The following is a 19,266-nucleotide window of genomic DNA, read 5'->3' as shown; positions in this document are numbered from 1 at the left end:
GCCCAAACTCCGGTTACCATGTTCTCTTCGAACGACATTCAGGGTCGGCAAAAGTATATACAGCGTGCAGCGAGGGATGGTGAATCGTGTTTCTGTTTGTCGCTTTTCTTCTAGCGCGCTCCGAGAGTTACTCCTGGTTATCGTAATTGGCCGTTGTAGGCGGCTTTGGGTCGCGGCGTTCTCCTGAAGCGAATTGGGTATTTTCCTCGCTCAACACTTTCTAGTTTCTGTTTCTTTGCGTGCATATGGGGGTTTGCAGTAGTTCGGTCGAATCTGGAGCAGGTTCGTTTCTTTGTCCATTGTATAAATACATACATTCTAGGGATGGTATATTGCTGGATTAGGATTATTTTGGGGATAGACCGTATTGAATCTTTTCAACCTTTTAACTTCGACCTTATGAAATGAAGAGCAGACCAATGTGGAAACTAATGTCGACTCGGTGTGAGATGCATCTTGGGTAGCGGCATTGTGTATGGGTGTTTGCAAAATTGGACCCTGCCCAGGCGGTGGTTCCGAGGCAATGTTCCATGGCGTCATCGTTTGAGTCTAGCACTTGAAGTACCACAAGCTCCGATGGCTCTTCGCGTCACACCACGCAACGCACTTCACAACCAGACAAGCAGACAACCCCATCCCAGATAGCTCAACATGGTGCTCGAGGACGTCGAAAACACAGCCCCGGAAGGCTTCTCAGACAACCCATATCCCTCGTCGGACGACCCATATGCATCCGCGTCGCCGCCATCCTCAGGCGCTCGCTTCGACGCGAGCACCCTACCCCAGCCATTACCTATCATAGGCACCTTCATGGGCTTCTCCGATCGCGCTGTCCGCTTCAAGACCGAGACTACCCTCAAGTTCGCCGAGCGCAAGGTTGGCCGTCAACTAAACTCGGAGGAAGCACAGGCGCTCGCATACCACATATACCAGCTCGAGCAGACAAAAAGCTATTTCGCCGCCACGGGTGCAGCTGCAGGAACATACCAATGGTACAGGACCTGGGACAAGATGAAGTACCCCTTCTATCAACCCAAGGTCGAGGACATCGATCGAAACAAATTTGGTCCCATCAAGGGCAATATGGCGCAGTTCGCACGACATACATGGCGATTCTCTTTATATGTATTGGTGGCAGGACAGATGGGCAACATCATCGGCCAACTTCTCGCTCAGCCACTTGCTGCAGTTAACACATCAAACGATCCTAAACTGGAACAGTTTGGACAGGAGTTGAAGGCTTCGTCACACGCCGAAGGACAACGGACCGCACAACAAGGACGCGAGATTCAGGACAGGCGACGAGAGTTCCAGGAGCAGGTGAGGAATCGCGCGGGAGGTGGTCCTTCGCCACAGGCTAGGTGGGGTAAGCAACCCCAAGAGAACGGCGATGGAGGGGACGACATGAGCCCGACCGCTGGAAACGAAACATGGGGGTCTCAATCTGCAGGAACAGACACGTGGGAGAGTTTCTCGAACGATACACCGCAATCGACTTCACAACGCCAGCAGGGTCCGCCATCTACTGAAGCTTGGAATCGCCAACCATCTCCACGACGTCAGTCTGCACAGCCATCATCACTTCCTTTCGATGACGACGCTTCTCCTACCGGCGGCCTCTTCCAGGATGAAGTCAACAACCCGCAATCGCAGCCCCAGCCGCAAGCAAGGCCTGGGGAATCAAGCTGGGACCGACTTAGACGCGGTGGTGCGCCAGCGCCCCTTCAAAAGCCACAGCAGCAATCACGGAGAGCAGAGCCTGAGCGCAGGGAGCAAAGAGAAGGCTCCACGCTCGGGGATTCATACACATTTGTTGAGGGTGATGATGAAAGAGCTATGGAGAGGCAGCGCGCACAGCAAGAGTTTGATGCTAGGTTAGAGCGAGAGCGCCAGGGACGCGACTTCAACGACGAAAACAAGAAGTGGTAAGGGGCGGCGATTGAAAAGTAAACATTCGCGAAAATGTGAATAATCGACTGCGTATCATCTCTCAATTCATGTGAGTCATGAGTTTCGGGCCTTAGGTGTTGTCGCTAGATAAGACGTACCGTGGTTGTACACCCGTGCTGCCATCGCTTGCCCATATCTTCTAGGCTCCACAGAGAAAGAGGTGAGAGCACGAATGAAGACCAAGTGAGCGCAACTTAATACGAATGCTCTTTCACCAGGACCCATCTCCCTAGTTTTGCCCTCTGTGAATTCTACCTCACCTCTCTACCCACTTCAACGTGAAGCTCAACCTCTCGAAACAGCGTCAACCGTGACCAAGGTATGGTGTTACAAAAACATTCTAACTAGCCACTCAGTCTTACTGGTACGCGATGGATGTTAGAGACTCACTTTCGCCAATCAGGCGCGAGCCTCTTCATAAAAAATGTTTGTCGGACGAGATACTACCCACCACAGCCACTGGATCGTCGAAGTGTATTCGCATGGTGGGTCTTTTATCTAGGAATTCACTCTTTCCAAAAAGGCTAAAACGTATACACAGCAACGTACCAGTCAAGCTCAGCAGCTATCAAGCGCAGAAAATACCGACAGAGTTTTCGCTGATGAAGCGCATGTGGAGCTTTTGAAGCCAGTGCCCTATTGGCATGCAAACCAAGGCCAAAAAGGAGGCCTGTCGCAACCACAGTTACACACTAACATAGACGACCCATTTGCTTCTTTTGATAAGAAGCTGGAAAACTTGGGTAACGTACCTTGTGCCGTATCTATGAAAGACCCGCAGTTACTTCTGCCAACAGACTATTGGCCACGTTCTAGCCCCGTGAGCTTACCTGACGGAACCATGTACTGCTACGAGTGCAACCCAACCTCCAATGAGACAGAGGAGAGGACTCAATCACAGCTTTCTTGTGACAGCTGCGGCAAAGTCTTCTTTGACAAAGAACATACCAATACAAATAGTTCGTCAAGAGTTATTCCTGGTCGGCCGACGTTCTATGGTCCGAATTCTATGGATCCTTTATACGCTTTCGAGACTGCGAACCAAGCTACGGACCCTCGAAGGATCATGGAAGAGGATGGCCCTTCATTAGTTGCAGATGGTGAAAATGGCAATGATTCTTCTGGTCGAACGCATATGAACCTCTCCCGTCCTTGCGCACAGCTATCCTCCAGCAACTACTTATACGGCGTTGTCCTCCCACAGGTATCGGACAGCGGCTACGAGCCTCCTAGCTATCAGTACTACGTCAACAAAGTCTCCTCCACAGCTGGCTTTTCCTCAGCTTTTACACCCAGTCCTGAGGTTGACACTCTCACTCAAGAAACTGAGGAACACAAAGTCCATACCCCAAAGATGGTGTCTAAAGCTCCAAAACGGACGTGTCAACCTCGTACGTCTGAATGTGAAGTGTCCAAGTTCCACAGATTCATGGACCTCACCCTAGAGCTACGTCGATTCATCTACGCCTTCGCGCTTCATACGGGTCGCCCCATCAAACCGCATCTGTGCGACTACCCTGCTCATGATACTATTCAGTTTCATGATGACAACCAGCTTGATCATTTTGCGACCAACGATCTTCTCGGTATTACTCGCGTCAACAAGGAGACCCGTGCCGAGGCCCTCCCCATTTTCTACTCTGCCAACACTTTTGAGGTCGGTCCGAATACTACGACTTATTTTGACCGCCTGACTTACTTGGGTCGCTTTGACATGATCCGCCACGTCCGGTTCAGCATCGAGATGCGCAAAGAGAGTACATCACTCGGTCTCCTTCGTCGTATGCACCAGTACATAAAGGAAGCTGACGCGTTCGAGAAGGGGCTGGCTCAACCTCCCGGCCGGCGTCTTTGGTCGCTCACGCGCCACCCACAGTATACCTATGGCGGTATCCCAGAACTCAACACACTGATCGCGCTGATGAAGCTCACCCCTCCCTTAGCTGATAAAGACCAGGGCAGGAGCAAAGAAAACACCGCATCCCGCTCCAAGCTCGTTGTCCCTGTTCTCAGCGCATCCGCTATCGCTTCTTTTGACCGCCTGAAGTGGTTCCCAGCCGTCATATACGGTCTCGGCATTCAGATCCACTACGTCGAGAACATGCCATTCTCCTCTGTCCCAGGCAGCACGGTAGATATTACCTGGCACCAGCGATTTCAGAAGAAGGACTTTGGCGACGTCCCCGAGTACGTTAATCCGGTCGATAGTACCGGCCAGACGGCGGCTTACAAGCGTGCCGTTGAGTTAGATCCGGAGTTGGAAGAGAAGTCGAGACCTAGAGGGTGGGCTTATATGCGTACCACTTGTGTTGGTGGCAACTCCGGATGGTTCGATATCACGACTGAAGGTGGAGGTATTGGATATGGTCTGCGATAGCCTCTTTTGGTGAGATTTCTACACTGGATAGGAATTTTGACAACAAATAGAATTTGGAAATGAGCGATGTGTTCAATTCGACTTGAGTCTATCGGGAGGACATATGTGTGATAAATGAGACAGACTTCTAGAAGATATCAGAAAGAGAAAAGCCACATCAGAGACCTGCTACCCGCGTGGTCATATGCCAAGTATTGCCGACTACGAATAAAGCTAATGTTGAACAGGTTTGGTAGCTACATCAATCTAGCTAGGAAATACATGATTGAGTGGAAACTTGAAACATTGTACGGCACCACTAAAGAGTGCGTACCTATTGAAATAGAAAGTTGGTTGGATTGAGTATGGAGAAACTAACGCGTGGGAGGCCTAGAGCGCCTGCAGGCTGTGAGAAGCGGGCACACCCCACTCAACACGCCTCACTTCAACAATTCGCAACTACCGCTTACCTGATCGCTACTCAGATATCTACCATGTCTCTTTGCCAAAGCTGCATATCAATTCCCTTCCGTGCTCTTCAGCGCGGTGAGTATCCTCCAGGATGGAAAAAGGATTCCTGGGTCGATGAAAATGGTCAGCCATGGGGTTGCGACAGCCATATTTGGACATGCAACAGACGTCAGAGCACACTACCGCAATTGAGGGAAAATGCCGTCAACTGTGTGTTATGCAGCATGCTTATTCACGGGTTGGAAAATAGGCCAACGTACAAGCGACTTTCACAAGAGATGGATCTGGATGTTACTCCTGTGTGGCTTCTTCTACCTGGATCCGAAGGCTATTACAATCAGAAGCTCGAATTACATCTCGAGCAGCAAAATCTTCATCTAAGAAGCCCAGTAGGGGTGACTGCTGTGGAGTTTCGGAGTAGATTTGGTATGTAGCATGAGATCTTACCTGACCTCGATATGATAAGCTTATGAAATCCAGACACTCCATCTCCGAACCTTTTTCAAAGCGTGAAACTAGAGAAGCTACTCGACCCGGTACCTTTGAAACAGCTGAATTATTGGTATCACGATTGCAATACTGGACATACAAAGTGCTCTGGTCTTCAGAAAGATGTAAAATTACCTACGAGGGTCCTGGACCTATGCTCCATGCCCAGCGCAGATGTCATGATTGAGCATGTACATGAGTGGGAGGATCTGTTCCTTCCGAGCGAATGTAGACTAGTTGAAACCACTACAGGACAGCTAGGAAAGTATGCCACGCTCAGCTACTGTTGGGGTAGCGGACTGCCGTTCATGACTACCAAGGAGACTTTGTCATCGAGAAAGAGTGGCATCAACTTTCGGGATCTTCCCAAAACTCTTCAGCATGCCGTCATGATAGCGCGGTATCTTGGTCTTCGATATATATGGATCGACTGTCTTGCTATTGGTATGAGTTCAAGCCTCCGATCTTGATCTATAAACTGACCTTCATGTCCTTACTTATAGTACAAGATGATGCGGCAGACTGGGAGAAAGAGTCAGCTGTCATGGCTGATATCTATTCAAACTCATACATAAATATTGCGGCATCGAATGCTTCGCACTGTGGAGCGGGTTTCCTAGGACCACGGAAGATGCCATTGACCAAACGTATCGAAATTCACGACGACGAGGGCGATCTGGAGCTGTACCTCGTTGCTCAACAAACGCGAAACAATGTAAGACTGCGTAAGGAGCATCCATGAATAGTCTGACATGACCTAGACAGAGAGAGATCCACTGTACCAACGAGCCTGGGTTCTACAAGAGCAACTACTGCCAAAGCGTTCTATACATTTTGGAAGCGACAACATGCTCTGGCGGTGCCCTAACGGCATTGAACACGAAGAGCAAAACAAACAATGGACACACCTGTACACTCTCAGTGCCGTGGTAACCTGCATAGGTCTACCACCAGGTGTATCGTTGGGACAAGATGCCTGGTTTCAGCTGGTTCGGGACTACACCTCGAGAGGAATTACCTACTCCAAAGACAAGTTCCCAGCCATATCAGGTGTCATGACTGTTTTACGGCGCATGACTGATGACATGAGTTACGCTGGACTCTGGAGGCGCAATTTCCTCAAGTGGCTTTTGTGGATACCTAAGCATGATATTGCACCTTTTAAGCGGCCTCATGACTGGGTAGCTCCTTCTTGGTCATTCATGTCTGGAGACGGTCCGGTAGACTACAACCTGGGAGCTCTCAAGGATAACATGAATGCGTCGTTACGAGAGTTTTGCGCAACTCTCGAAGAGTGTAGTGTCACGCCCAAGGGTCTGAATCCTCTCGGCGAGTTGACGGCTGGCTTCGCCCGAATCACTGGTTCAGTAGTGGCTCTTGCTCAGATATCACAGAATTCGGTACAACACACCTACTTCTCGTGCAGCGTTCAAATGCGCGATCGGAAGGCGCATCCTGCGCGCGTTCTGTTCGATGTCGACACCCACGAGCGCTGCGATGTTCTGGTAATTGCGCCAGCCTTTGGAATAGCAATCATCTGCAAGAATGAAGAGCGCAGCGAATACGTACGGGTCGGACTGGTAGTAATTCAAACAGTAGATCTAAATGATGCGAAGGTCGTGAGTAGAAACCTTGACTTCGATGAAACTATCAAGAATGGAAGCACTGATATCCGTCCAGGATTCGAGGCACTCGTATCCGGAAGCATCAGATTACCCCGAGCCACGCTCGATTGTGCTTCTCTAGACGGAGTTGTAGATGCAGTGGTGGTTAAGCTCGGGTCTGCGTTGATCGTAACGGACATATCGGAAATAACTTCCCCGCATTTGATGTCTCTTAGGTACCCTGAATCAGGACTCCACAACAATGACAACCTCGGCCTTATTGTCAAACGAATCGCGCCTTTAACCATGGATTTCTCTGATTCTCTTCGTGTAGTAGCTTCACTGACTCTGGGAGATTGGGGTTGTGTAGATGGGCCAGACATTGTGTCTCTCAATTGATCGTCTGAGATAGAAGAATCCCTAGGAAGCGAAAAGCACGATGGCGTGTAAGTCTTTGACCCTGCCCTGTCGCGGTGCCTTGAAAATGCTGAGACATCAAAGTACCCATAATTGCTGGAGCGGCTGGCACAGCAGCAGTCGCAGCCTACCTGAACGCAAAACACCACATTGCTCATGACCTCAAGAATGCTCGCGGCGGGCTCTCACAATCACAAGAGGTTGTAGATTTCATTACCGATCGCGCCATCCGAAAACGCGTTCTTACCTACCATGTCTTCGAAGACCAGGTTCGCAAGCAGCCCAACCATCCCTTCCTCATCTTCGAAGGCAACGCATGGTCGTACAAACAGTTCTTCGAGGCTTTTACAAGAGTGGGGAATTGGTTGATAGATGACCTCGGCGTACAAGTAGATGAGGTGGTTGCTATGGATGGCGGGAACAGCCCAGAGTATTTGATGCTTTGGTTTGCTCTGGACGCGATTGGAGCTGTTCCAAGCTTCGTCAATTGGAACTTGACTGGAACGGGGTTGGTACATTGCGTAAAAGTGAGTTTGCTGATATTCTGCCCATGGTATTGGGCTGATCGTTGCAACAGATATGCAATTCTAGGTTTCTCATCACAGACGCCGATGTCAAGAGCAATGTCGAACCATGCCGTGCCGACCTCGAGGAAACAGGCATAAAGATTGAATATTTCGATACATCCTTCTTTGCATCTTTATCAAACTCGAAACCTATACCAGACTCACGTCGCGAACAACTTACCATGGAGTCTATCCGCTCGCTCATGTATACTTCTGGAACTACTGGATTGCCTAAAGCCGTGATTTTGAGCACCGGTCGCGAGCTCTTGACCGGTTATGGTGTCGCAAAATACTTGAATCTCAAACCAGAAGCCAGAATGTACACATGCATGCCACTTTACCATGGCGCTGCACACGGACTCTGCGTGACACCGATCGTCCATGCTGGCAGCACAATCGTACTAGGCCGGAAATTTTCGCACAAGACCTTCTGGCCCGAAGTAGCAGCTTCAGATGCGACCATCATACAGTACGTCGGCGAGCTCTGCCGATACTTGCTCAATGGCCCAACGAACCCATACGAGCGAAAACATAAGGTGCAAATGGCCTGGGGCAACGGTATGCGACCAGATGTATGGGAGCCCTTCCGTGAGCGTTTCAACATACCCATCATCAACGAACTATATGCGGCTACCGATGGATTGGGGTCGACCTTCAACCGCAATGCGGGTCCTTTTACAGCTAATAGCATTGGTCTCCGAGGTCTGATCTGGAATTGGAAGTTTAGGGACCAGGAAGTGAGAGTGAAGATGGACGTTGACACCGAGGATATCATGAGAGATGCAAGAGGCTTTGCGATTCGATGTGGAGTTAATGAACCAGGTCAGGTCTTGCATAGGCTGACACCTGAGACGGTGGCCAGTGCACCGGGTTATTACAACAATGAGGATGCAACGCAGGGTCGGAGGATCACTGATGTGTTCGAGAAGGGTGATATGTAAGTCTCAGTTTTTAGGAGACTGATGTGCGACAGGCTGACAACAACAGGTGGTTCAAGTCTGGCGACATGATGCGACAGGATGCCGACGGCCGCGTCTTCTTCGTCGACCGCCTTGGTGATACTTTCCGTTGGAAGTCTGAGAACGTGTCCACGAACGAAGTAGCCGACATGATTGGCAAATTCCCACAGGTTGCTGAAACTAACGCGTACGGCGTGCTTGTACCTGGTTATGACGGCCGCGCGGGAGCTGCTTCCATTGTCATGGCGGACGGCGTTACTGAAGCGACATTTGACTTCTCAGCATTGGCGAGGCATGCTAAAGCAGTCTTGCCGAGCTATGCTGTACCACTCTTCTTAAGAGTAACACCTGCATTGGAATACACAGGTACTTTGAAGATTCAAAAGGGCAGGTTGAAGAAGGAAGGTGTAGATCCGGATAAGATTACGGGTGAGGATAAACTGTACTGGCTGCCTCCTGGAAGTGATCGGTATCTGCCATTTGCGAAAAAGGACTGGGAAGCCATATTAGAGAAGAGGGTGCGTCTGACATAGCATGAGAACATATCAGATATCTCGGAATTCGTTCCAAGTGAAATTGCGCGGTACCAAATCTGATGCTGTTTAGGTACGCAATCATAGTATCGACAGATAGTGATGTGAGAGCAGACATGCGTGCATTCTCGTTACGTCGCCCAAGGATGACCTCCTTTCCCAAACTTCGCATCACAAAAAGCCAACTTCGTCAACCTCTTTTCCAAAATCTCTTCCTTGTGCATCTCCATCTCCTCGTAGTCCCAGTTCACGCTCACCATGCTGCCTCGCAACCACTCTGCTCTCTCAGTAGAGAGGAAAAGTGTCAAGCCTCCTGTTAGCATGGGATCGTCAAGGGCATACTCTAGATACTGCTTTGGCGGCATATCTGTTGCAACGAGGCCGGGAAAAAGGCTAAAGGTGCGGATGCCAGGCTGTTCATGATGAAGGAACTCCATGAACTTGGTTTGCGCGAGTTTACTGGGGATGTAGGAGGAGAAGTCGGGATACATGTCGCCTAACGTTCCTGTCGAGACAGAAATTACTGTGCCCTTGCCGTCCGGTGCTTGGGCGAGGAAGTGGTGCACATTCAGATGTACGGCTTTGACATTGACTTCCTGGGTAGGTGTCAGTAACCATAAAGGGGCATATGGAAAAGAGAGGAATCCTACAAAATCCTGCCACCATTTTCCCGGATCACCCTTGCCGATCATAGCTTGCGTCAAGGATCCGGCGTTATTGACGAGGACATCGATTCGGCCAACTGCTTCTCCTGCTTTCCTCCATAACGTTGCAACATCTTCTTCCTTCGTGATATCGATGGGCCCGAAGGAATGTACGGTCGTATCATCTTGGACTATGGCTTCCAATGTCTTAACAACCTCTTGTAGTCTCTTTTGGTTCCTTCCGGTTATGACGATGGCCTTAGCACCGGCAATTCTCCATGCTTCAGCAATCGCCCGACCAATGCCACCTGTGGCCCCAGTGATGAGAACTGTCTTGCCTACAGCTGAGAGAGCAGGGTTGCTAGGATCCAGCAACGGGTTGTTTCTACGATGGACTTTGCTTGTGAGTTGGACAGGCCAAGTTATCGCATCGTAGTCTGGTTGGTCAGCCATTGTCCTGGGAACCGATAAAGGGAATATGTTCCAATTACGAATGGTTGCTTGAGGAGTCTAGCATACATTGTACATTATTTTCGGTATCCATCATGTCATCTGCCGTACCCACAATATGCGGCACGTTGCAACTACCTTCCGGAAAGGGATGCCGATGCCGATGCACGATTGCGGCGCAGACCAACTTCGCTAGTAGGGAACGCACGTCGCATATCCTGCGGATACGAGAATAGGATGCCGAACCATGAACAAGCCTCGTATATCCAGCACTTATGGTGAAATCATTGGAGGTAGTCAAGAATAAGCCGCGAAGGATGAGGGAGGGGCGTTTCTGCACGGAAGGGATCGCCTCGTCCCCTTCGTCTTCCGCAGCCTCAATCTACACGGGGCGATGCAACTGAGCCGCAGGATCAAACGTAGCGAAATTGTGATATGTGGGATCATAGACAGGCGCGCAATAATGCAAGCATTCTCTTTCTGTGGTTTTTTGCCAATCACTCTTCAAGCCCACCCCACGATACCTTTCGGTCCGGGCCCGCCACTGGAAGACCAGTCGTCCGAGGAGCACAATGGCTTCAACAGATCCCACACAGACTCCGATCCTTCCTCCACCGCCCGGCCTAACGACCAACTTCGTGAACCCTCCGACGCTCATGCCGGCCGTGATTGTCGGCACCACGATCATCCATCTCTTCACTCTACCTTTCATCCTGGCTCGCGCCTATGTCAATGCATACGTAATGAAAGCATGCTGCATTGAGGACTACCTCTCCTACATCTCATACGTTGGCTGTATCGCCTACACCGCAGCCATCGTGCATGCTGAAACCGTCGGTATGGCTCGACACATGTGGGATATCTCTATGGTGACCTTCACGGAGATATCCTATATCTGCAATATCGTGTTCGTTTGCTATACGGCCACGAGCGGACTCGCGAAGACTGTCGTCTTCTTGCAGCTTAAGAAGATCTTTACCACGAGGTTTCGGGGTGTCGTTTTCTGGGTGATTGTTGGCTCGTTGATTGCTAATGCGCTGTTCTATACTGCCATGTTTTTCCTGTACGTCTTTACATGCTGGCCAAGGGAGAAAATATGGAAACCAAGTATCGAAGGGAAATGTATCGATTCGAACAAACTAAACATGGCTATGGGAACTCTGAATGTCATCAGTGACGTGGAAGCATTCGTGGTACCAGTTTGGGCGATATGGAAGCTGAGTATGAAGCTGCAACGGAAGATCGCGGTCTTGGCAATTTTCGGCGTGGGCGCAATGTAGGTTTTGCAGCTGCCGTTCAAACGACATGTAAAGACTTTGCTGATGTATATTAGTGCTGTCGCAATTGGTTGTGTAGGACTGTACTATCGAGTCATCCTGCTGCAGCAGTCTGACTTCTCCTGGCTACTGACCCAAGCGGGACTGATCTGGTAAGTCGATTGTCATACTCCTTTGAAGAGACGCGAGCTTAACACAACTCAGTATGGCTGAACTTGCCATCGTCATCATCGTGGGGTGCTGTCCGTACGTTCCCCGCGTGAAGAATCACCTTCGTCCATCGTCCACACCCGAAAGTTATGAGAATAGCAAACGGACGCCTGTGCCTTTGAAGCAACGTTCGAAGTTTTATCATCTGGAGAAGTATCTGGATACCAATGCTAGTGTGTCGAACCTCGGGTCGAGTGTCTCGGAAGAGCACCTAGAGCTACACCAATATTGCGAAACAAAGTCTAAGTACCGACCAAAGGGCTTTGGCGGCGACGATCGTGTCATCAGTAAGTTTCGCGCGTAGTGTAGAAACAAACAATTGCTAATAGTTGGACTGTAGTGCGTACTACGCATGTCGAGCAGTCAGTTTCGTAGATACGTGTGCGAGAACTGGGCAATAAGGAGCAGCTCGTCTGGTGTATACTAGTGTTAGATTCCAAATATAAATGGCCCATACAATAACTCCATCGTGTTCCCGCTATCTCCTGTGTACCAAGCTCTAGTCGTTTGTGATGGCTAAAAAGAATGACGCGTGAAGGGTCCGAGTAGATGGAATGGCACGTGCACGACGAGCCGGGCTTTAGCGTTGGCGCGCTCGCGGGTGGCGATCTCTTTAGTCAGCCAGACTGATGAGTTTCGCAGGTCCAGCCGTAGTCTTCACTTGTCAAAGACACAACCTTTTGCGCCGTTCGCTATACAACCTCCACACGAAGCCCGTAACCATATACACGACCGGAATTCATAGCCGAATCCGCTTCAGTATCGAAGATCCATCAACGCTACCACAACCACAACAATGGGAAAGGCCGAAGCAGGCAGCACAAAATGGGTCGCCAACAAGATGAAGTCCAAGGGCTTGCAGCGGTTGCGCTGGTGGTGTGAGCCTTGCCAGAAGCAATGCCGCGACGCAAACGGGTTCAAATGTCACGTTCAGAGCGAGAGCCATGTCCGGAACCTCCAAATCGTTGGCGAGGATCCCAAGAAGTACATCCAGGGCTTCAGCAACGACTTCCAAAGGGACTTTGTGAATCTCTTACGAACTGCGCATAACGAGAAGTGGATTGGAGTAAACAAATTCTACAACGAGTAAGAATTCTTGGTTCATGCGACAGAGAACACACGCTGACTGGCTTTAGGTACATCCGGGACAAGGAACACGTCCACATGAACGCTACGAAATGGAGTTCACTGACCGAGTTTGCCAAACACCTTGGACGGGAGGGTATCTGCCATGTCAAGGAAGACGAAAAAGACGGATTGATGATTGCTTGGAGAGATACTTCTGTTGCAGCTGTAAACAGGCGGAACGAGATCGCGGAGCAAGAGGCTGCTGAGGCTCGAAGCGGTGCTGGCGAAGACAAGATGTTGAAGAAGATGGCAAAGCGTGCACAGGAAGAAGCCGAAGCCAAGAAAGCTATCGAGGCCAAACGAGCAGCGGCTCAAGCGGCTGTTCAACAACAGGTCACCCCACCAGCAGAAGGAGCGTCGCCGACAGAGGAGAAGAAGGCCGACTCCCCGCTCGATGAACAGAAGCCAGGGGATGTGAAGGAAGATGCCGAAGAGCCCAAGGCGGATGCAGCGCCTGTTAAGCTAAGCTTCGGCTTGAAAGCCAAGGCTGCGCCCGCGAATAAGGCTGGACTGGGTCAAATGAAGAGCCAGAGCATATTCAAGCGGAAGAAGGACGATGCGACATCGGAGCAAAAGCCGGCGAAGAAAGTTAAGTTATGAGTGATGTTATAGCGCTGTTCTTTTTATATGCATAGCGCGGCGTTTGGGTCATCAGGTTACGGATAGGACAATGGGGCTGGATTGCCAGATAACCCACATACAATATATCGGCACGCAGTGTAGCCGCTTTCAGCGTGTTCTGCAGTCCCTGAAGGCTATCGCGACATTTCGCGTTCGGGTGCACGCGTCATACCATGTCTGACTTAGCGTCGTTCGGCGCGTCTACATCATCGAGACGCGTCTTCCCTACCATATATCTCCACAAACGTCTTCCGCCACTTCGAAAATTTCTCGTTCTTTACTTCTTCGCCCTGCGGATTCGTCGCGACCACGTCGAAACTCTCATCTCCTGTCGCAAGCATGTCTATTCTCACCTTGTCGTCTCTCCCGGACCCCATTCTACATCTAATATGTGTCTACCTCGCGCCTGACCGACCCACTATCAACGACGATGAACACGGCCAATGCCCGACCCTCTACCGTCCTATCATCAGCCTCTCCTTGACCGCACACTCACTTAATCGCATTTCCTCGAGATACATCGCGACCAACATCAGTCTCACAGATACATGCGCGCGCTGGGATCTGTTCCTACGCACCGTAACGACGAACCCTATCTACGCGTCGAACGTCAAATACCTAAGACTTAAAGAGAGCTCGGTCGAAGAAGATATTGGAATGTCAAACGAAAACTCAGCTGAAGAAGAGATTGAGAAATCGCCTTCGAAATACCAATATGAATACATCGCAGACATGTTCAGGGCGTTGACCGGCTTAGAGGCGATGTATGTACATTATGGCATATCGGCATATGCTGCTCATATCGTACACTGTCTTACGCACAAGCCGCTGCCGCTATGGGATACGATACGAGTGGTGCGCTTTGATAACACAAACGCCTGGGACGAGGAGTGCGTTGTGCAATTCGATCTCAAGCGCAAAGAGGAAGGAGAAGAGGAAAGCACATACCGCAAATACACTACGGGGACAGAGCAACTCAATGGGAACCTAGAAGGCTTGAACATGACCAAATTTCTGGAAATTCCGAACGTTACTGGCGTCATCGCCACAACTCGCGACTTCGAGAACGATGGCGATGACCAGGACGACGCGGACTGGGCGGACGAAGGCGAGGAGGGAATAGATGACGACAGCGATGGGTGGAGTGAGCGTGACTACGAAGACGATAGCGAAGACAGTGATTGGGATTCTGAGGATGAGAGCGATTACGAAGATGATTGGGAAGCTGAGTACGGATTCGTTGTACCAAAGGCTGAACCGGTAAAAGATCTACCGGTTCCGAACACTGCGGTTGTAGTTCCTGGCAAAAGTCTTCTAGATTTTTGAGCCTGTGTGGGATATGCAGTTATTTGATTGCTGGGTAAAAGGGACTAGGTGTGGTTCTTCTGCTGTTTTTATATTATATTGTATTACTTTGTTAGGTTTTTGGATTCGATCAGGCATCGAATCCAGCAACATTATCCTGAGTAGAGTCTTTTAATGCTAGACATGGCTTCCCGGAGCAACCCGTTTGAACTTGGATTCATAAACTGATTTTGAAAGTATGGAGTAGATAAGACAGTGTCTACTTTTCTGCCAACAAGCCTCTATCGCGCCCTGAGAAACCTGACCGTCATCGGTGGTGCTCCTGCAGTGAAATGGTCCAGAATACCCTCCCAGTAAGCGTTTACATCAGTTCCTTCATCCAGTACAATGTCAAACTCCGCGACCACCCTTCCGATCACACTCCTCAGTTCCATCAAAGACAGCGCCTTCCCTGCACAGCTATACGAGCCAGTCGAAAACGGTATGAACGCTTGTCTATTGAGTACCAATTCAGGCTTCGTCGTCCATCGCTCAGGAATGAACTGATCAGGTGCAACGAAGTTCCTTGCATCGTGAAATAGGGGAAATAGAGGTATATGCACAATCATGTTCCCTGGGATGAAGCGCCCATTTACCTCTATGCCTTGTGGAGGTGTAACGCGTTGTGAACCGAAAAAGACTGAAGGCCACATGCGCATTGACTCCTGAATTACAGCTTCTAGCATTGGCATGGGGCGCTGGCAGTCGTAATTGTCGATGTTCGCAAGAAACTCAGCGCGGACAGCGGCTATATAATGGGGATGTGTAGCGAGGTGCATGAAGAGGAAGGTCAAGGTTGAGGAAGTCGTTTCGCTGCCGGCGGAAATGATGAGACGTGATTCGCCGTAGAGGAGTTCGCGACCTTCTGGTGTTTTGGGGGTGGAGTTTATGAGGTGTGAGATTAGGTCGGGTTTGGCATCTCGGACCTAGATGAAGCTGTCAGCATTGGTTCCTATTGGAGTCCCAAAGGGAGAGACGTCACCTGCATGCGTGCTTTCATCTGACTGACGCTCCAGTCTCGCCACTCCTTCATGGGTCCTGCGAACGAGGTAAGTACACCAATCGCGTTCATCAGCCATGGCATATGATACATGTATCCCAGCGCCTGGACGCTATTCGTGAAAGTAGCAAGAATACTAGCAGCGACATCACTTTGCTCGCCTTTGATGAAGCCCATTGGTTTGCCAAAAGCCAGTGCTGCCATGACGTCGTAGCTGTAGTATGTCGCGTACTCAAACAGTGGAATGGATCTTCCTTCCTCGCTTCTCAATCGTGTAAGCAGCTGATCTGTGAAGTTCTCGACCTGCGGCGCATATTCCGAAAGCGATATTTTCATCGCGTTGTCCCAGACCTTGCGACGCTGGCGGTGGAATGCCTTGTCGCGGTTGAGATGTAAAGACTTCTCCATGACATCAAAGAAAGGACCCTTCGATGTACTTGATTGTGCTCCCAGAATTGGTTGAATCGCAGCTGCATCAAAAATAGTGAGCTCACGTGGCCCTGACGGTGTTAGTACTGGATCTGGAAGGAAGTACATAGGTTGGACAGACCTGTCCTAACATAGTCGCCATACCGACTCTGCAACCGCTGCAGAACCCGATGATAATGGAGGCCACTGTCATACGTCTGTTTGACAGTCCACCATCGCGATAGCTTCGCGGCCCAAGGTCCCGGATAGACGTTGAGTGGATGAAAAAAGGCACGGTACGCTCCGATGTACAGCCACAGTGGAACCCAGAAGAAACTCGTCACCAGTGTCGTGGCGACGAATCCAATGTAATAGAAGAGAACCCAGTATACGGTAATTGCTAGTCCAAGAATCTGAAGGGTCAAATGGTCGACTTCCACTCGTCGCAGGACAAATTCGTGCAGGATGACCGCCGACAATGGTGCGAACACAAAGACAGTGGTGGGAACCGACTCCATGGTCTGCTGTGTATGAAACTATGATCCCGTCCGAGTGTCCTGGGACTCAGTAGTGATCAGCTGTCTAGACAGTGGCGGCCGACAGATAGTTCTCCGCTGTTAGCCGATTTAGATGTTTTCTCCGCTCGAAACGTATCCTTGAATCAAGTATGGCGGGTGCTAGTATTCTACCGTTGCAATTGCAATGGGTGGTATTTATCGGGAGTACAAAACGTGGAAGATTTGCAGGTGCGTCGTGTTTGCCCGGAAGCCGACAGTCACACGTGGAGAACTGGTGCGAGAACCCGATCGACGGCCCCAGTTCATGAAGTGGGACATGCACGGTTCCCGTTTGTCCTGCAAACTGCAGATTGCCATTTCAGTTGGTGCTCCGCAACAGGAATCTTGCCGCATGCTGATTAGCATGCAGGGGTCAGCATTTTATTGCTGGGTTCCGTCACACACTATCGTACATAGCCGACTAGCGCCTCGGTACAAACTCATCTCTGGTTAGTGTTCCAACCTGTCGATATCGTGGAGTTTTCTAGTAGCCCAAAGCTGTCTAGTTCTTTGGGAGAAATGTAGTGTAGCCTCAATTCTCCGAGCACCACCTTATTGGATGCGGGAGTGTCATATTGTGTAACTTCGGTACGTGAATCAGCGTTGCTGCTGCATGCGACGCTTACCCGTTCTGGGACAGGAATGTAAGAGTCCGCCAGGTGAAGCGGTGGCAAGGCCTCCAAACGGTTAGAGCGGATTGAGACAACGGGTATGAGCATGGCAAAAAGGACGTAGTTCCTCTTTCTTTGATTTTATGAGGATCTTGTCTGGCATTTAGATAGGAGAGCGCATGTCCAAGAACCTTGTCCGGCCCGAGCATGCGCCTGCGTATTATGGTTCCACTGTTGAAGGAGCAAGGTTGTACGGGGAAGATCATCTGTGTACCCTCGTGTCGAGCTAGCATGGTAACTCAAACTGCTCCAAAGATAAGTTCGCTGCGAGTCCGGGAGTAAGCACGAGGTCCTAGCGATCCCGCCCTCCTTTCAAAGTCCTGTCTCTTCCTGCAAGCCCACGGCATTCACCATTTATGATGACTTCGAGTACGACCGGGTCGGGCGTCTTGCCTGCACCCCCTGGTGTTGAGACAGACTTCAGTGGTGACCGAACCGGTCTTCAAAGGAAGATCATCGTGGTGTATGTCGTGATGACGATACTTTCCACCATCGTGCTTGGACTACGACTGTATACTCGCATCTTCATCCGCCGTATGACAGGGCTGGACGATGCGCTGGTAGTCCTCAGTTGGTGCGGCTGCATAGGATGGATGGTCGTATGTTTCCAATGTGCGTATGCCGCTAGTCACTCTGTACACGGCTGACTTCAAGTATAGCTTTCCAGTATGGGTTCGGTCAGCACCTCTGGAATGTGACTATGGAGCAACTGATAGGCTACACGAAGATACTTGTCGGCATCATGGTGGTGTATGTTTGGACACCAGCTCTGGCCAAACTCTCATTGTTAGCACTCTACTACCGTCTCAATCCGGACCGGAAAGTCCAAGCATCCATCTACGCATTGGCAGTCCTAGTCACCGGATACTCATTGGCTATCACCATCGTCGCCGCCGGACCATGTAATCCGCGAACGCACACCGACCAAAAGTGTCTTACGGATCTCAACCTGTTCATGGCATGTATAAACATTATCACAGACTTCTTGATCCTCTGTCTGCCGATACCTATGTTGCGCGCGTTGCAGTTGCCCATCAAACAAAAGGTATTACTGGGTTTGGTGTTCGCTCTAGGATCTGGGTAAGCATCCCCAGTTGGTGTGCCGTTTCGCGTTGCGTGCTGACAGCCTCTACAGAGTGGTCGTCATATCCACTGTCCGCATTATATACGTCTACAGTATGATCAGTGATCCTGACTCGACTTACAACGTGGCCAAAGCGTGCATTTTCTCTACAGTCGAGCTCAACGGCGGAGTCATCTGCGCTTGTATCGCGCTCTTGAAGCCTTTCATACAGAAGTATATGCCCTGGATACTTTCCCTCTCGAGCGGAAGCGGGAGCGGAGACGGATCCAGAATCCGCAAACTGAAGATGTTTGTGAAGCGAAGCGGAGAGAAGAGCTATGAACTCCAAAGCGCAGATGCAGATGCGACCAAGCATGTCGACAACAGATTGGATCGCCGTATCGCCGTAACAAGATCATACAGTGTTTCGGGTTCGAAGACAGGTAAAAGCGATGGCGACAGCATGGAGGATCTCTTTGCGCCGACCGCAGGCTGGAATGGTGGTCGATAATCGCCTGCCATACAATCGTTCGAGGAAGGCGGTTGGA

At 50.3% G+C, this 19,266-nt stretch overlaps 10 protein-coding genes across 10 annotated transcripts; 8 read left to right on the top strand and 2 right to left on the bottom strand.

Moving 5' to 3' along the window:
• Window positions 1-651: 651 nt before the first annotated feature.
• AA0111_g6263 (hypothetical protein) lies at window positions 652-1,929 on the top strand (the record flags this gene model as incomplete). Its single annotated transcript, XM_028652466.1, has 1 exon — window positions 652-1,929. One exon carries the CDS (start codon window positions 652-654, stop codon window positions 1,927-1,929), a length of 1,278 nt encoding a protein of 425 aa, XP_028506080.1.
• Window positions 1,930-2,791: 862 nt separating this feature from the next.
• Window positions 2,792-4,327, top strand: AA0111_g6262 (hypothetical protein; the record flags this gene model as incomplete). Its single annotated transcript, XM_028652465.1, has 1 exon — window positions 2,792-4,327. The coding sequence occupies one exon, from the start codon at window positions 2,792-2,794 to the stop codon at window positions 4,325-4,327; it is 1,536 nt and encodes a 511-aa protein (XP_028506079.1).
• Window positions 4,328-5,810: 1,483 nt separating this feature from the next.
• AA0111_g6261 (hypothetical protein) lies at window positions 5,811-7,012 on the top strand (the record flags this gene model as incomplete). Its single annotated transcript, XM_028652464.1, has 3 exons — window positions 5,811-5,981; window positions 6,028-6,885; window positions 6,947-7,012. The coding sequence occupies 3 exons, from the start codon at window positions 5,811-5,813 to the stop codon at window positions 7,010-7,012; spliced, it is 1,095 nt and encodes a 364-aa protein (XP_028506078.1).
• A 297-nt stretch (window positions 7,013-7,309) lies between these two features.
• Window positions 7,310-9,345, top strand: AA0111_g6260 (Fatty acid transporter protein; the record flags this gene model as incomplete). Its single annotated transcript, XM_028652463.1, has 4 exons — window positions 7,310-7,316; window positions 7,372-7,814; window positions 7,865-8,790; window positions 8,841-9,345. The coding sequence occupies 4 exons, from the start codon at window positions 7,310-7,312 to the stop codon at window positions 9,343-9,345; spliced, it is 1,881 nt and encodes a 626-aa protein (XP_028506077.1).
• Window positions 9,346-9,476: 131 nt separating this feature from the next.
• AA0111_g6259 (hypothetical protein) lies at window positions 9,477-10,442 on the bottom strand (the record flags this gene model as incomplete). The annotated part of the gene is made up of 1 exon (XM_028652461.1): window positions 9,477-10,442. The coding sequence occupies one exon, from the start codon at window positions 10,440-10,442 to the stop codon at window positions 9,477-9,479; it is 966 nt and encodes a 321-aa protein (XP_028506219.1).
• A 569-nt stretch (window positions 10,443-11,011) lies between these two features.
• AA0111_g6258 (hypothetical protein) lies at window positions 11,012-12,301 on the top strand (the record flags this gene model as incomplete). Its single annotated transcript, XM_028652460.1, has 4 exons — window positions 11,012-11,715; window positions 11,773-11,868; window positions 11,921-12,213; window positions 12,267-12,301. 4 exons carry the CDS (start codon window positions 11,012-11,014, stop codon window positions 12,299-12,301), a joined length of 1,128 nt encoding a protein of 375 aa, XP_028506220.1.
• Window positions 12,302-12,722: 421 nt separating this feature from the next.
• Window positions 12,723-13,654, top strand: AA0111_g6257 (hypothetical protein; the record flags this gene model as incomplete). Its single annotated transcript, XM_028652459.1, has 2 exons — window positions 12,723-13,012; window positions 13,063-13,654. 2 exons carry the CDS (start codon window positions 12,723-12,725, stop codon window positions 13,652-13,654), a joined length of 882 nt encoding a protein of 293 aa, XP_028506227.1.
• A 360-nt stretch (window positions 13,655-14,014) lies between these two features.
• AA0111_g6256 (hypothetical protein) lies at window positions 14,015-15,001 on the top strand (the record flags this gene model as incomplete). Its single annotated transcript, XM_028652458.1, has 1 exon — window positions 14,015-15,001. One exon carries the CDS (start codon window positions 14,015-14,017, stop codon window positions 14,999-15,001), a length of 987 nt encoding a protein of 328 aa, XP_028506228.1.
• Window positions 15,002-15,261: 260 nt separating this feature from the next.
• AA0111_g6255 (hypothetical protein) lies at window positions 15,262-16,945 on the bottom strand (the record flags this gene model as incomplete). Its single annotated transcript, XM_028652457.1, has 3 exons — window positions 15,262-15,945; window positions 16,029-16,519; window positions 16,570-16,945. 3 exons carry the CDS (start codon window positions 16,943-16,945, stop codon window positions 15,262-15,264), a joined length of 1,551 nt encoding a protein of 516 aa, XP_028506225.1.
• Window positions 16,946-18,014: 1,069 nt separating this feature from the next.
• Window positions 18,015-19,229, top strand: AA0111_g6254 (hypothetical protein; the record flags this gene model as incomplete). Its single annotated transcript, XM_028652456.1, has 3 exons — window positions 18,015-18,267; window positions 18,315-18,735; window positions 18,791-19,229. 3 exons carry the CDS (start codon window positions 18,015-18,017, stop codon window positions 19,227-19,229), a joined length of 1,113 nt encoding a protein of 370 aa, XP_028506226.1.
• Between the last annotated feature and the right edge of the window lie 37 nt (window positions 19,230-19,266).

This window comes from Alternaria arborescens (genome assembly GCF_004154835.1).
Source record: "Alternaria arborescens strain FERA 675 chromosome Unknown contig_13, whole genome shotgun sequence".
Lineage (NCBI taxonomy): Eukaryota > Fungi > Ascomycota > Dothideomycetes > Pleosporales > Pleosporaceae > Alternaria > Alternaria arborescens.
This window is presented reverse-complemented; position numbering and strand designations above follow the sequence as displayed.